At 53.2% G+C, this 13,449-nt stretch overlaps 5 protein-coding genes across 5 annotated transcripts; 3 read left to right on the top strand and 2 right to left on the bottom strand.

Annotated features, from left to right (window-relative positions):
- Nucleotides 1–770: 770 nt before the first annotated feature.
- MYCFIDRAFT_114886 (uncharacterized protein) lies at nucleotides 771–2,894 on the top strand (the record flags this gene model as incomplete). Its single annotated transcript, XM_007922517.1, has 1 exon — nucleotides 771–2,894. A coding segment is annotated over one exon (2,124 nt), but the record flags the coding sequence as incomplete, so codon positions are not given.
- Nucleotides 2,895–4,159: 1,265 nt separating this feature from the next.
- On the top strand, nucleotides 4,160–5,350 carry MYCFIDRAFT_84237 (uncharacterized protein; the record flags this gene model as incomplete). The annotated part of the gene is made up of 1 exon (XM_007922387.1): nucleotides 4,160–5,350. One exon carries the CDS (start codon nucleotides 4,160–4,162, stop codon nucleotides 5,348–5,350), a length of 1,191 nt encoding a protein of 396 aa, XP_007920578.1.
- Nucleotides 5,351–5,704: 354 nt separating this feature from the next.
- On the bottom strand, nucleotides 5,705–8,407 carry MYCFIDRAFT_53876 (glycosyltransferase family 39 protein). The gene is made up of 3 exons (XM_007921890.1): nucleotides 8,136–8,407; nucleotides 6,436–8,071; nucleotides 5,705–6,382 (listed from the first exon to the last, which is right to left on the bottom strand). The coding sequence occupies exons 1-3, from the start codon at nucleotides 8,391–8,393 to the stop codon at nucleotides 5,934–5,936; spliced, it is 2,343 nt and encodes a 780-aa protein (XP_007920081.1). The 5' UTR covers nucleotides 8,394–8,407; the 3' UTR covers nucleotides 5,705–5,933.
- Nucleotides 8,408–8,978: 571 nt separating this feature from the next.
- Nucleotides 8,979–11,395, bottom strand: MYCFIDRAFT_84239 (uncharacterized protein; the record flags this gene model as incomplete). Its single annotated transcript, XM_007922388.1, has 3 exons — nucleotides 8,979–9,713; nucleotides 9,766–11,252; nucleotides 11,350–11,395. 3 exons carry the CDS (start codon nucleotides 11,393–11,395, stop codon nucleotides 8,979–8,981), a joined length of 2,268 nt encoding a protein of 755 aa, XP_007920579.1.
- Nucleotides 11,396–12,578: 1,183 nt separating this feature from the next.
- On the top strand, nucleotides 12,579–13,433 carry MYCFIDRAFT_22137 (uncharacterized protein; the record flags this gene model as incomplete). Its single annotated transcript, XM_007921480.1, has 2 exons — nucleotides 12,579–12,992; nucleotides 13,065–13,433. Coding segments are annotated over 2 exons (783 nt in total), but the record flags the coding sequence as incomplete, so codon positions are not given.
- Between the last annotated feature and the right edge of the window lie 16 nt (nucleotides 13,434–13,449).

The raw sequence follows: 13,449 nt of genomic DNA, 5'->3' as shown, positions 1-13,449 counted from the left end.
CCAAGAAGGATTCTACTTTGCCAAGCGTCGGCCTGTTCCGGGCGAACCTCTTCACTGCCCAGCGTGTCACTGCTTAAGCCTAAGTCGAAGCTTAATGACGGCGACTGGGACATGCGGGAATGGGACTGCATTCCGCAAGTACCTCGACCATTTCTGTGCCTGCGTGTAGCCCGAAGCCGCTTTTTTGCGCGCAAGCAAAGTCATTCGAGGCTCTCGTTGGCGGCATTGCCCAGGCGGGATGTACTGAGAGGACGACAGCCGGTAGAGACTAGCCCTTCTCCGGTGCTCCAACCGTGGCGCGCTGGCATAGAGTTGAATTTCCAGCGCACTATTGCTGTGAACGCGAGTGTTGTTGTCTCGAGAAAGTCGACGCTGGAGCTGGAGAGCCAGGGTCATTAGTCAGCAGACCCACCGACAAGCATCGCTCACCTTGCCCAATGCCAAGAGAGCATATGCGGGAGGGGCGGGGATGATGGGAGGGCTCCAATGCGTCCTCAATCTCGAGCATGTGTTCCTCAGCTATCGGCGTTTCAATGCATACCGCGATGACTTGAGACCCATCGAGCACACGCAGCTCCGATGTACGCACTGCTCAGTACTTATCTGAAAGAGCGTTGAGCGACGGCGTAATAGCTTGTAGCTTTGCGGAAACACTGCTCAGCTGCACACGCGAACACCCATATCCGCCATCCTGTCAATAACGACTTGAGACGTCTCGCGCATACGATCGACTCGCATTCTATTCATATGTCACTTCCGCTACCGCCACAATGTTCTCTTCGGCCTTGAAATCCTTCTCTTCAAATATCTCGAGCAACTACACGATAGCGCCGCAACCGTCGTCGACAGCTGGACCATGGAAGATATTCGACGCAAAGAGGAAACAGACTGGCAAGGCGGTATCTGTATTTGTGTTCGATAGGAAAAGTCTCGAGCCACAAAGCGGTGCTGGCTTTGGCGCAAGGAGCAGCGCAAGCTCGCTGAAAAGAGCGCATGAAGAAGTCGTTGAACAATTGAAAAAGGAAGCGAGTAGTTTAGCCCGGCTAAGACATCCTTCAATTTTGGAGCTCGCAGAACCAGTGGAAGAGACCAGTAAAGGAGGGCTGATGTTCGTGGCCGAGTCTGTGGTGAGCAGCTTAGCAGGTCTCCTCGAAGAGAAGGATCAACAGGAACGATCCGGCGGCCGAGCCAGTCGATATGTCGTGGAAGAATCTGATGGCACGAGGAGGCGGCGGGAGCTTGAGATCGATGAACTGGAGATACAGAAGGGCCTGCTACAACTGGCAAAGGGCCTCGAATTCTTGCACGAGAGTGCTGGCTTAGTGCACGCTAATCTGACCCCGGAAGCAATACTCGTGAACGCAAAAGGCGACTGGAAGATATCAGGCCTTGCGTTCGCGGGACCGCATGAAAGTAGTACGGCGGCAACATCTCTACATCCGATCAGTCTCCATGAAGTGCTCAACCACGACCCCAGGTTACCGCGAAGCGTTCAGCTGAACCTTGACTACACAAGTCCCGACTTCGTCCTTGACAATAGTCTTGCCGCGTCGGCTGACATGTTCTCGCTGGGTCTGATCATCATAGCGCTCTACAATAGTCCTCATACCTCGCCTTTAAGCACTGGTGGATCGCTGTCGTCATACAAACGAGTGTTCTCCAGTTCGTCTACAGTACCGACACAGAGCAACAACTTCTTGGTACCCTCCACTCACCCTTTGCCTCCAAAGCTCGCCTCCGAACTACTTCCAAGATTGATAACCCGACGGCCTGCGCAACGTCTTTCTGCCAAGGAGTTTCAAGAAGCAAGCTATTTTGACAATATCTTGGTATCCACCATCAGATTCCTGGAGGCGCTTCCTGCCAAAACGCCAAACGAAAAAATGCAATTCCTGCGAGGTCTACCGAAGATCATGCCGCAATTTCCGAAGAGCGTGCTTGAGAAGAAGGTGCTCCCTGCTCTCCTAGAAGAGACCAAGGACAAGGAACTGCTTGCGCCAATCATGACAAATGTCTTCGCCATGGTGAAAGTCATGCCAACTGGAAAGCGGGCGTTCACAGAGAAAGTCGTGCCCAGGCTTAGAGAAGTGTTCATCACCAATAAGCCGGCTGACAAGGATACATCCAAAGAAGCTGCTCTGATGATTCTGCTCGAGAATATGCAAACCGTCACTGAGAACTGTTCTGGGAAGGAGTTTAGGGATGATATACTACCTATCGTGCTTGTTGCACTTGAATCAACGACGCATGCGCTAGTCGACGCCGGACTTAGCACACTTCCATTCCTCCTACCGTCTCTGGACTTCAGCACGATCAAGAACGAGCTCTTCCCCGTCATCGCCCAAGTGTTTGCGAAAACGAGCAGCTTGGCTATCAAGATACGTGGTCTCGAAGCATTTTGCACGCTCTGTGGTGGTAATAGCAATGGAAGCAGCAGCGACGACGGCCTGAATGGTATCGGTGTATCTGACAAGAAAACGAGTGCTGCATCAAGCAGCATGATCCTCGATAAATACACAGTCCAAGAAAAGGTCGTTCCCCTTTTGAAGGGCATCAAGACGAAGGAGCCAGGCGTCATGATGGCTGCTCTCAAAGTGTTCAAGCAGGTGGCCGAAGTGGCTGATACGGACTTCCTGGCTATGGATGTGCTGCCAATCCTCTGGAGCATGAGTCTCGGACCGTTGCTTAATCTGCAGCAGTTTCAAGCCTTTATGGCGCTGATCAAAAGTATGAGCAGCAAGATTGAAAGAGAGCAGACCAGAAAGCTGCAGGAATTGTCGACTACCAATGGTGGTTCGACGCCTGGATCAAGGGTTGCTAGCCGTATTGGATCGTCCAGCGCAGGTGCAAATAGCGATGGAGATGGAGTGGATTTCGAATCACTGGTCTCCGGGCGCAAGCCTGCACAAAACAACGATTTGATGAATGACTGGAGCGCTCCGACATCTCCGCCATCGACCACAAACTCATCCGTTTCCGGCCGCGCAGCACAGCCTACATTTTCCTGGCAATCCTCTCTTCGGACTCAGGCCGCGCCGACACGGGCAATTACGCCAGATCTCGCTGCATACAGCACATTGACGCCGACAAGCCAATTCTCACAACCGCTGCAGCCTGGTCGTTCTTCCCAACCCGTGGCGACTCCCGCCTTGAACGCCGGCGGCAGTATAGACTGGTCTGCTGCCAGGAACAACAATTCGACATCCTCGTGGGCGGCACAAAGACCTCTACAGCATCAGCCTCAGCAGCAGCAGCAGCAGCCTCTGAATAATGGTATGAGACCGGCCATTTCATCGAGGCCATCGTTCGCTATCCCGCCACCGCCTGCTGCAAACCACACGCTTTCCAGTACAGCGGCCGCGGGTCAGCAGCAGCCCAAAAACGGTGCTGCGAGCACGCAGAAGAATGGTTTGGACAGGTATGAGAGTCTACTGTAGCATTAGCGGAGATACCCCAAAACGGTGATTGCACATGTATATTGCTTTGTCCCGTCTTCATCGTGGTTATCGTAGCCTCTTAAAGCTAGCCGTGCATCTCGGCTAGGCCTTGCCTTGCACCCCTGTCGCCCAGACAAAGCCCTGAAAGCCAATTCTCACCAAGCAGCGACGTCACTCTTTGACTTTTCCCGGTCTCAATACATGTATGTATCGCGACGTGGTGCTGCAGCCTTCAGTGCTGACTTGCCGAACTGCATCCCTCGCCTCCTATACAGGATCCGCCGGCTGTTGGCGACCGGTATGCGCGAAGCTGCGAGACGATGCACCGTTGCATGCAGCAATCGCTCCAAGCTCGTATGATTCGCGAAGCCCTGCAATGTTGCCCATAGGAGTAGTCGGCGCGGGAGGAAGCACTATTCTATGCGTGATGGATGCCAGTCAGCCCCGAAGGACTTGTGCCGCCGTTGGTCTCCAGCAAACATGCATCTCCCGCGAGGCCATGATGACTCTTGGCACACAAAATCAAGTCTTCTTCCGCTCGTTTTGTTTCGCATCGTTGCCCCTGCATTACCGCGAGCAGACAGCACATCTGCTTCCAAGACGACGTCAGCTGCATCACTGTGGCGCGGCACGAGCCTTGACCGGAGTCGCGAGGAATATCTACTCTTATTGAGCTTTCCACTTGGACCACTTCCGATCGCAACTTCGATATGACAACCAGCATGGCTACTGCGCACCTTGAACAGGAAGCAACCACAACAAACTTGGATCTAAGCAAGAAATCTCGAGATGTCAGATTGTCAAGGCGCATATCAACTGCGGTCCGATCTTTCCGCGTGTTGAAGAATTTAACCCCGGAGCAAGTCGACAATTTCATGAAGTCGTATCAGATCTACTCCTTGGACTGGGCAGATGAGAAGCTGATGCTGGATGCGTTGGGCCCCAACTACCAGAAAAAAGTAGGCGAATGTCTGGCCGACTACTACAGTGTTCTCAACCATCTATGCGCCCTCGGCGAAGTCGAGAAAATGTATATTCCTCCAGCAATCGACCTCTCACAGAACCTAGTCATGAACCAAATTCTCTACGAGGAACGCATAGCCAACGAGCTGAAATTACCCCCGAATGCCAAAGTCCTTGAGCTTGGATGTGGTCGTGGCCGAGTAGCTGCTCACATATCCAGAGTTGCACCTGGAACACAGATCACTGGCCTCAACATCGACCCGGACCAGATCACCAGCGCGAAATCCTTCAACAAACAGCAGCATTTGTCCAACCACTTTCAAGTTCATGACTTCAACGACCTCCCGCTCCCACTCCCGACAAACCATTTCGATAGCTTCTACGAGATCCAAGCATTCAGCCTAGCCAAAGACCACACGAAACTTTTCCAGGAACTGTATCGCGTCCTCAAACCCGGCGCCCGTCTCTCCATTCTGGACTATGTCAGTCTCCCCGCCTACGATCCCACAAACCCACACCACCAAACCCTCATGCAAAGGGTAAAACCGCTCCTGGGCGCAGTCGGAACCCCAACACCCCAAAGTATAATCGACGCAATGGAAACCGCCGGATTCGAAGTCCTAGAACACAGCAACGCCTCAACCGCCTGCTCCGGTCTCCAAGCACCTCTGATCGAAAAAGCAGACGGCTACTTCAAGCGACTAAAAGCCACAATCGTGACCGCTGTCCGAATGGGTCTACTTCCACCTCACTTCAACAAGCTTTTCCATCGCCTCACTCAAGACTGCGATGCTTTTATCGAAGCCGATCGCGCGCGTTTGATCACGACGGCCTATCACTGGCTCGCCGTCAAACCCAAGTTAACCGACGATTCCGCTTATGCGTCTCTGGCGAACTCGGAAGGAGCACTGGCGGGAAGTAGTTTCGCCGAGTCCAGCAGCATAGCATAGCATAGCATAGCATAGCCTTCTCTTTTGCTCCTACCATCACCAGCTTTTTTTACGGAATTGATCCCTTTTTTTCTTTCGAAAGCGACTCTTGCGTACGATTGCCATACAGCCATCATGCTTTATCGACTGAGGCAAAGATTTGTGAGCCTGAGTCGGAATGGAATCGAGCTGCCAGATGCGAAAGGTCGAGCAAGCGAGCAAGCAAGCAAGCTCATATATAATTCAGTATCAGCATCGGCATCAGCATCAGCATTGAGCGAGAGGTACCAATTCAAGATTTTCGAGCGAGATAGCGAACAAAAGAGTCGCGTTGGCACAGTACCTACCTATTCATACAGCTGGAGCTCTCAAATTAATTAATAATGTTTTTTTTCAGTGCGGTTTTCTCTACTTGAGAAATGCCTAGTTTCAGACTCTATTAAAGCTTACTGTTGTTTCGCTGTTATTATCGTATCCGTTCAGCCGTTTCGCGCTAAACGCCGCCGAATATGCCTTTCCCTCAACTGACTTGACTCCATAATCATCACACCACAACTGTCGTTTTTGCTCTCATCCAGCATCCCCATCGATTGCTCTTCTTCCTTTACTTGGCAAAATGGAAATCATAATTCAACCACTTCCTGGCCAAAACCTGATCAACATTCAATCCAGGTTTTCCATAGGTCAAAGGACTGAAAAACCAAAAACTCCAGACCACGACAGAAACCACGACACCCGTAGCTGCCCATGTAGCGAGGAGAGTTTGACCGGCAATTCTTTCACGGATAGGCTTGGAGAAACGTTGAACGGCCTGCGCTCTGCTTCCTTTTTTGCCGTCGACGATTGGTTGGCCTGAGACGAGGTTTTGGACTTCTTGGGGTTCGATGTTGAAGATGAATTCGATGATTGCGCCTGCGACGAGGCAGGAGGCCAGGTGTGCTGGGAGGTAGTGGTGGAGGAAGAGTTGGCGGCCCATGATGAAGAAGGGGAAGTAGTGAGCTGCCCAGATTAGGAAGAAGAAGCCTGTGCTGTTGTAGAGGCGGGATCGGGTGCCTAGGGTTTGAGTCAGTAGGAATGTTGAATTGAGTAGGAGGGAATGGACTCACGTCTGTCGAGAGCATCGATGCCACGGCGCACAGAGAGCTGGTCTGCGAAGATAATACCTGCAAAGACTGCTAAGAGTGCTGATGAAAACCACCACCCGATCGGGTTACCCATGAAGTAGATTTGACGTTTGGTCGCGCTTTCAGTCCAGAAGCTCACACCTCGGAGCAGGAAAGGCCATTGGACGGGGAACGACGCGTATGGGTGGCTGGAGGTGAGGGCGTTGTTGTGATAGAACATGGCACGCTGCAACTCGAGGTATTTCTTGAGGAATGGCATGCTCTTCGGCTTTCGTACCTGCTTCACAAGGCGAGGAGAGTCTTCCGGAATGCCTTGAATATCCTCAACATACCAGGTGTTGGAAGGTTGAAGAGCGTTCTTGTTGCCGTTGATCTCAGCTTGCTTATAAGCCCAGTCTGGCAGGGGAGTGGTGTGAGTCCACATGGCGACCTTTGTTGGGACATGGATGAGCTTGAAGTGCGAAGACAGCGTCCTAAACTCCTGACCATCCTTGCCATTGTCAATCTTGATCTCAAAGCATGTGTCATTGAAGCGATCGCCATTGGCTTGGTCGGCTGGCACTGTGGTGAACTCCTGGTTCGTTGGGTAGTATGGCGAAGCGACATCGTGGGTCAAGAGCCAGGTATCGGTAACCACATGTCTGAAACGTACAATGTCGTGGTTCTTGACAGGATGTCCCAGGCCGTCCATGGGACGAGCTGGAATGATCTGCCAAAGGTTGTTTGTATCGTTGTGCGGGTATCCGGTCACCTGCTGTCCTTGGGAAGATACACGACCATCCTCATATCGCAGCGGATACCTGTCAGGGTGCGAGTGCAGGTAAACCTTGGTGTCCTTGTGACGCATGGAAATGGCATCAAAGAAGTCGATTCCAATAGCCTTTTGCGCCATCAAATTATCCGAAAGAGTTTCCTGGAACTCGGGAGTCATGAAATCGTCTCCTGGACCAGATCTTGACAAAATGGCAAAGTGCACCTGGAACCAGAAAAGGTACATCAGGAATGGCACGGCGATCAGACCAGTAACTCTCGCGGCGAGATGCTTTCCGAACAATGGAAGAGAGAGTGCTCCCTGCTTGCGGTTGACGTCGAGCAGATCCCAGAGATCGATCAGAACGGGTACACCGATACTGAAGAATGTGAAAGCTCCGACGTATTTCGTGCTAATGACGCAGCTCATGCAGATACCAGTGAGAAGCAGCCACTTCCACCATTTCCTTCCGAATGGAACGTGTCGTAGCTTGTAAAAGCGGATATAGCAGAGCACGCTCAGTGCCATGAAAAGGACGAGTGTCGCGTCAAGGAGAATCAGCCTGGTCTGGCCGACGTGTGCATTATCGAAGAGGACGAGTGAGGCTGCGAGGATGGATGCGGGAAGGCTGTAGCCAGACTCCCACATGATCAGATAGGAGACGGAGACAGTCAAAGCTCCCATGAGTGCGGGCATCGCTCGGTATGCAACGTAAGGGACGTGATTATCGATGTATGAGTCGCCGATGTTTTCGAAGAGAAAGCTGCCATCGTAGCCAACGAGCCATCCTGCAAACGCGAACAGGAGCTTGCCGAATGGGGGATGGACATCGAAGAAGTAGCTTCGTTGGAGGTAGTAGGATGCGAACTGTTAGACATTGAAGGTCAGTCTCTATGCGCACCTGCTGCCTGCTCTACGACTGTGCACTCACCTTCCCGAAATGCACCTCGTCGAACACAACCTGGTCTGGATGCGAGATGCCCCAGAAGCGCGTCAGGAAGCCGAGAATGGTGATGATTGAGAAAGCAATCTTGTGATCGATATCGCTCTTCTGCGCCTCTCTGGCCGTGCTCTTGACACTGTCCCACGTCTCGTGAATCTTGCCATTCAAAGCCTCTTTACTGGGCGTTTGCGGGCGTGATCGATCCTTGGGCCCGCGTTGGCGCATGGAGCTCTGAGGTGTCGACATGATGGCCGAGTCGCCGATGCTACGCGTAGGACTTGCGGTTCCCAGCCGCAGTCAATGTGGAAGTGAAGAACAGTCGGTGGCAAGGAGTGTATGGAATGTCGAGCGGACAAGAGGCAAAGGAGCGTCTGCGGTGGATGTGCGATGTCGTGCTTTATGGGAGTTCGAGGCGGCCCAAAGTTTTGAAAGTAGCTAGCTTTGACCAGCTTTCCCTTCCCTTCGCCAGCCAGCCAGGGGGTGTCGCTCAGTCGTCAGCCTCACAAGGGACTCGTATGCACCACACACTTCTAGTGACATGCACTTCACATGCTTCGGAAGCGCGATTGGCGTGCAAGCAGATTGCGATTTCACAAGACAAATGTCTGATTTGCTTTCGTTACGTTACGCTAAGTAGCAATTCGGGGGTATCTTGCCTTGAACTTGCAATGCCATCGCCTGCCCACCGCCCACCGCCCACCGCCCATATGCACATGAAATCCAATATTAGTACTACAACCACCATTCATCATCATGTATACATTCCATCATGATCGCCTATCAAGGCGCGCGCCAGTAACCATACCCCGCGCCTATGAAAGGCCAACCATACTATGGCGGGCCACTCGACGCAGGTAAAGGTCCCGGCGTGCCATATGCGCCTTCCTGAGGCCGGAAATTTGCATTCGCATATACCTCGTGCGGCTTTCTCACATCGCCAGTGAGTCGATGTATTTGACTTGTGTCGAAAATGTGCTGTGGTGCTGACAACTCTTTGGACATGCCCGGCAGTGACTCTCGGAGGCCATCCCTCGCCCTCTCAGCAGAATCTGGCGCATCGATGGTGCTGACGCCAGATATATTCGAGCTATTGCGGAATCCTGTCAGCTCTGCCCCATTCTGCCGATGTTTGGCGATCACGAGAGGAGAAGCAAGATCCCTGCCCGGATGCCCGTGCGTGCGTGCCTCCGTCGGCGGAGCTGCTGCTAAGCTCGAGGGAGCTTCGACGCCGTCACTATTGACCGCGACTGTGCCCGAGCTGGAATGATCCAAGGGGGGTCGTCTTTGCATTGGCGTCATATAAGGACTTCCTGTCCGCTGCACGCTACCACTCAACTGTCGAATAATGTGTTTCGCGCCGATACCAGCTTCCGCTGCCCAGTCCGGAGTGTGGGTGAGGTTCGGCGTGCCGTGGTGCTGGATCGGACCCTGAGGCCTCGCCCACGGATTTTGCTCGATGAATTGCTCGTGGGCGATGCGTTCGCTTTGCGGCTGGATCAATGCAGCCCGGTTTGGGAAGTAGACCGTTTGGGCATGTGAACTGGAGTGATGAGCACGCTTCGAAATCTGTCTCAGAGGTCAGCAAGTGTACGCCGTCGGATGCACAAGCCCAACATACCTTCATGGCCTTCAGATCGTCCTCCAGAGAATCGCCTTCCGCGCCTGTAATCTCTGGCGCAGCTGGGAAACCGACGTATTTCGCAACGCCGCTGAGCACCGACACTTCCTGGTTGTACTTGGCTTGGATCTTGACCTGCTCGCTCTTCTTCATGGAGAATTTGCGGACGTACAACTCGTCCTTGTCCTGGTTGCTCTGCCGACGCTCATTCTGGATGTCGTACCAATCCTTTCCAAGCTGATCCATGACGTCCTCTCTTAGCTGTCGTGTGCGCTGGAAGAATTGACTGTGCAATTGACTTCGCTCGCCCAAAGTTGTTGTCCGCAGACTTTCTTTCTTATATTTTCTCCATGCCTCGGCCTCCCGCTTTTGTTTCTGTCTCCGCGCATCGACGCACGCGACTTGGCGCATAAAATCGGGATGTTTGCAAACAGGCAGGTTGAGCAGTTCGAGCTCAGCGTCAACTGCCGCGAGCTTCTCGTTGCAGGTCTTTTCGCGGAATGCGAGGAACTGCTTCGCGAGGTCTTCGAAGTTCACTGTAGCCGTCTGTCGCCGCTGAAGCTCTTCTGCAGATTTCGCGATCGCCTCCTCACTCTGTTCCTCCTCTGGCACTGGCTCTTCCGTCTTCTGCAATTCTGTCTCTTTGGTAGCATCCTTTTTCGGTCTTCCTTTGGGCTTCGGGCCCTTTTTGGCTTTAACGCCTACCAAAGGCGATGCCGGTGCAGCCTCGACAGCTTCAGAGTCGTCCACAATCGCTTCTTCCACAATACTCTCGATGTTCAAAGCAGGTATTTCTGTATCTCTGTCTTCTGCGACAAGCTCTTCAGCGGCAGAGCTGTGACTTCTCTTTCGAGGCGACTCGCCGATGTCTGAGTCGGCGCTGCTCAAGGAGCTCTCTCCCGTATCTGATCGCTTGCGTTTCCGACCTGTTTGGAGATCATCCGCCTGAGTTTGCTCCAGGCCTTGACCCGTAGGCCACTCACCGGTTGTCTCAATTGTGCTCGTGCTCGAGGCTGCGCCAGGACCCGCCGGCGGAATCGGCGAAGGAGGGTCTGACAAATCGTCAACGGCTAGAGCAGCTTGGCTGAGCTTGCTGGGCGTCTTTCCCGTGATGTCTGCGTCTTTGCGCAATTTGGTGGGTGTCTGGTCGAGCCGCTCGGTCTCTGCTTCAGAATCTACTTCAAGCGATTGATGTATGGCAAGCTCTCCAGACGTCTCGGTATTAACAACAGCAGTACCGGGTACTAGATCCACCTCATCGTCGTCCTCGGGCTCGCTCAGACTGCTCGAGCGGTCGTCATCCTGGTCGCCGACCTCGGCACCATTGATGTTTCCATCTATCGACTCGTCGAGCGCGTTCGCATTCTGAAGTGCAGCTTCGCGAACAGCGACAGGAGAGGCTCTGGCGCTTAAAGGTGAAATGGAGGGACGAGGGTTCTCGGCTTGAATGGGCGGCGATTGCTGTGCGTCGAGATGGGACTGGAATTCTGCGCAAATTCGCGTTAGAAAGGTATCATGACCGAGTAGAAGCGTGAAAGGAGGATCTGCGATATGAGTGAATGCAGTGTAGACAGGGTGACTTACTTGGCTGCTTTGGCTCGCTGCGTCGCGCAGTGGCCGGCGACGCCATTCCCGCGACTCTGGCCAGCTCGTTGCTCTGCAATGCCAGTAAATCTAGCCCGGCGCGTGGTCAATGTCTAGTCGTATAAGCTCTCGCGGTCGGTAGAAAGAAGCGATTGACTTGTGGCAGCTGAAGGTAGCCAGAGCTGTGAGAGAGCGTGTCGATCGCGGTGGGTGGTGGTGTGGGACTCGAGCACGGTGGTGGAAATGCAGAGTGCTGGGAGACAAGCTGCTGAGCAGTGTGCATGAGCTAGCAAGATTGTAGACAATATCAGGCTGAGGATCAAGAAACGATGCCTGAGTGTTCGCGCAGCGGTGGTGGTGGTGGACGGTAGCAGTGTGAGGGCGAGGGTAGCAAGTAGCGTAGGACCAAGAACAAGACCCTTTCCGTCATCGCTTATCCAAAAGCCGAGCTCGAACGGTGCGCCGAATCGCGAAAAATTGCATTCACACCACTTTCGTTCAAAATGGCCAAATCGAAGGAGAAATCAGATCAATCGAAGTCTGAAAAGAAAGAAAAACAGTCGAAAAATGCCGAAAAGGTCAACGTGGAGGAAAAGCAGTTCAGCCTGCTGGCCGACGACAAAACTGTCAACTCCAGTCTGGCTTCTTTATTCGCCGTAAAGGTGAGCAATGGCCCTGTCGCTATGATAGAAGTATCAGTGGGATCAACGCGACCAATGCTGACCGTGTCGTAGCAACCTCCAGTCAAAGCAAAACCACCGCCAGTCCTGCCAAGACCCGTCGCGAAGGAAGAATCGGATGTCGACGAGGAAGAAGAAAATGATGCGGAGCTATCCGAGCTAGAAGAGGAGGTCGGTAGTGACGATGATGTTGATATTGCAGAGAATGAGGAGCTGGAAAGTGCAGAAGAAGGTGCCATGGAGGCTCCGGCAGAGGAGAAGCCCCAGCGCAAACGGAAGAGGAAAGACGCAGGCGACGAGCTGGAAGATGCATACATGAGCCGTCTTGCGCGCGAAGAAGAGAAAGAGGCTGATCGACTCGCGGCAGAGCGTGCTGCAAAGAGACGAAGGCAGCACGAGGATGGGGAGGATGGGGATGACGATGAAGACGATGATGGCTCAGACGCTGAGCAGCAAGACGAGGCCGAAAACGATCATGGAGATGAAGAACATGGTCATGAGGATCTGGCCATGTCACCACCACCAAAACATGAGACGGAGATCGCAGCTGATGAGGAGCTTTCGAAGGCCAACCGAACAGTCTTTTTGGGAAACGTCTCCACGGCCGCCATATCCTCCAAGAGCTCGCGCAAATCCCTGCTCAATCATCTCGCATCATTCTTTGAGAAGCTTCCACCTAGCAAGGACGGCACGAAATACAAGGTCGAATCCATTCGCTTCCGTTCTACACCTTACGCAACGGCTATACCAAAGAAAGCAGCATTCGCCAAGAAAGAGCTCATGGATGCGACTACCAAATCAACCAACGCATACGTTGTCTACTCGACCGAGAAGCTGGCACGAGAAGCAGTTCGACATCTCAACGGGACCATTGTACTCGAACGCCACCTTCGTGTGGATTCTGTCGCTCATCCAGCCAAGATCGATAACAGACGTTGCGTCTTCGTCGGCAATCTCGGGTTCGTAGACGACGAGTCAAACATCCAGGATGCCAACGAGGAAGAAGGGCGTGAAAAGCGAAAGCGCGGCAAAGAGCCAGCCGACATCGAAGAAGGTCTATGGCGAACATTCTCCAAGTCTGGCAAAGTCGAATCCGTGCGCGTAATCCGTGACAGCACGACGCGAGTCGGCAAAGGAATCGCGTACGTGCAATTTGAGGACGAGAATGCGGTGGAGCAGGCACTATTGCTCAACGAGAAGAAATTCCCTCCTATGCTGCCGCGAAAGCTGCGCGTGAGCAGAGCCAAAGCACCCAAAAAGAACGCAAAGCCAGGAACCGGACGACCAACAGCCCGCCCATCGACAGGAACAGGATACCAACGAAAACTCACCGGCGCTGAAGCAAGTCAGATGGGCCGTACGGGAAAATTACTCGGACGGGCAGCAGCTGCAAAGGTGCGAAAAGGCGGCGGTGACGTTG

This window comes from Pseudocercospora fijiensis (genome assembly GCF_000340215.1).
Source record: "Pseudocercospora fijiensis CIRAD86 unplaced genomic scaffold MYCFIscaffold_1, whole genome shotgun sequence".
Lineage (NCBI taxonomy): Eukaryota > Fungi > Ascomycota > Dothideomycetes > Mycosphaerellales > Mycosphaerellaceae > Pseudocercospora > Pseudocercospora fijiensis.
Note: the sequence above shows the minus strand (reverse complement) of the source record. Positions and strands in the feature narration are given on the sequence as shown.

Coding starts and splice junctions, on each gene's coding strand:
- MYCFIDRAFT_53876 (XM_007921890.1), bottom strand. CDS start 8,393: ATGTCGACACCTCAGAGCTCCATGCGCCAACGCGGGCCCAAGGATCGA. Junction 8,072..8,135: donor ACGAGGTGCATTTCGGGAAG/GTGAGTGCACAG, acceptor AATGTCTAACAG/TTCGCATCCTACTACCTCCA. Junction 6,383..6,435: donor CATCGATGCTCTCGACAGAC/GTGAGTCCATTC, acceptor CTCAAACCCTAG/GCACCCGATCCCGCCTCTAC.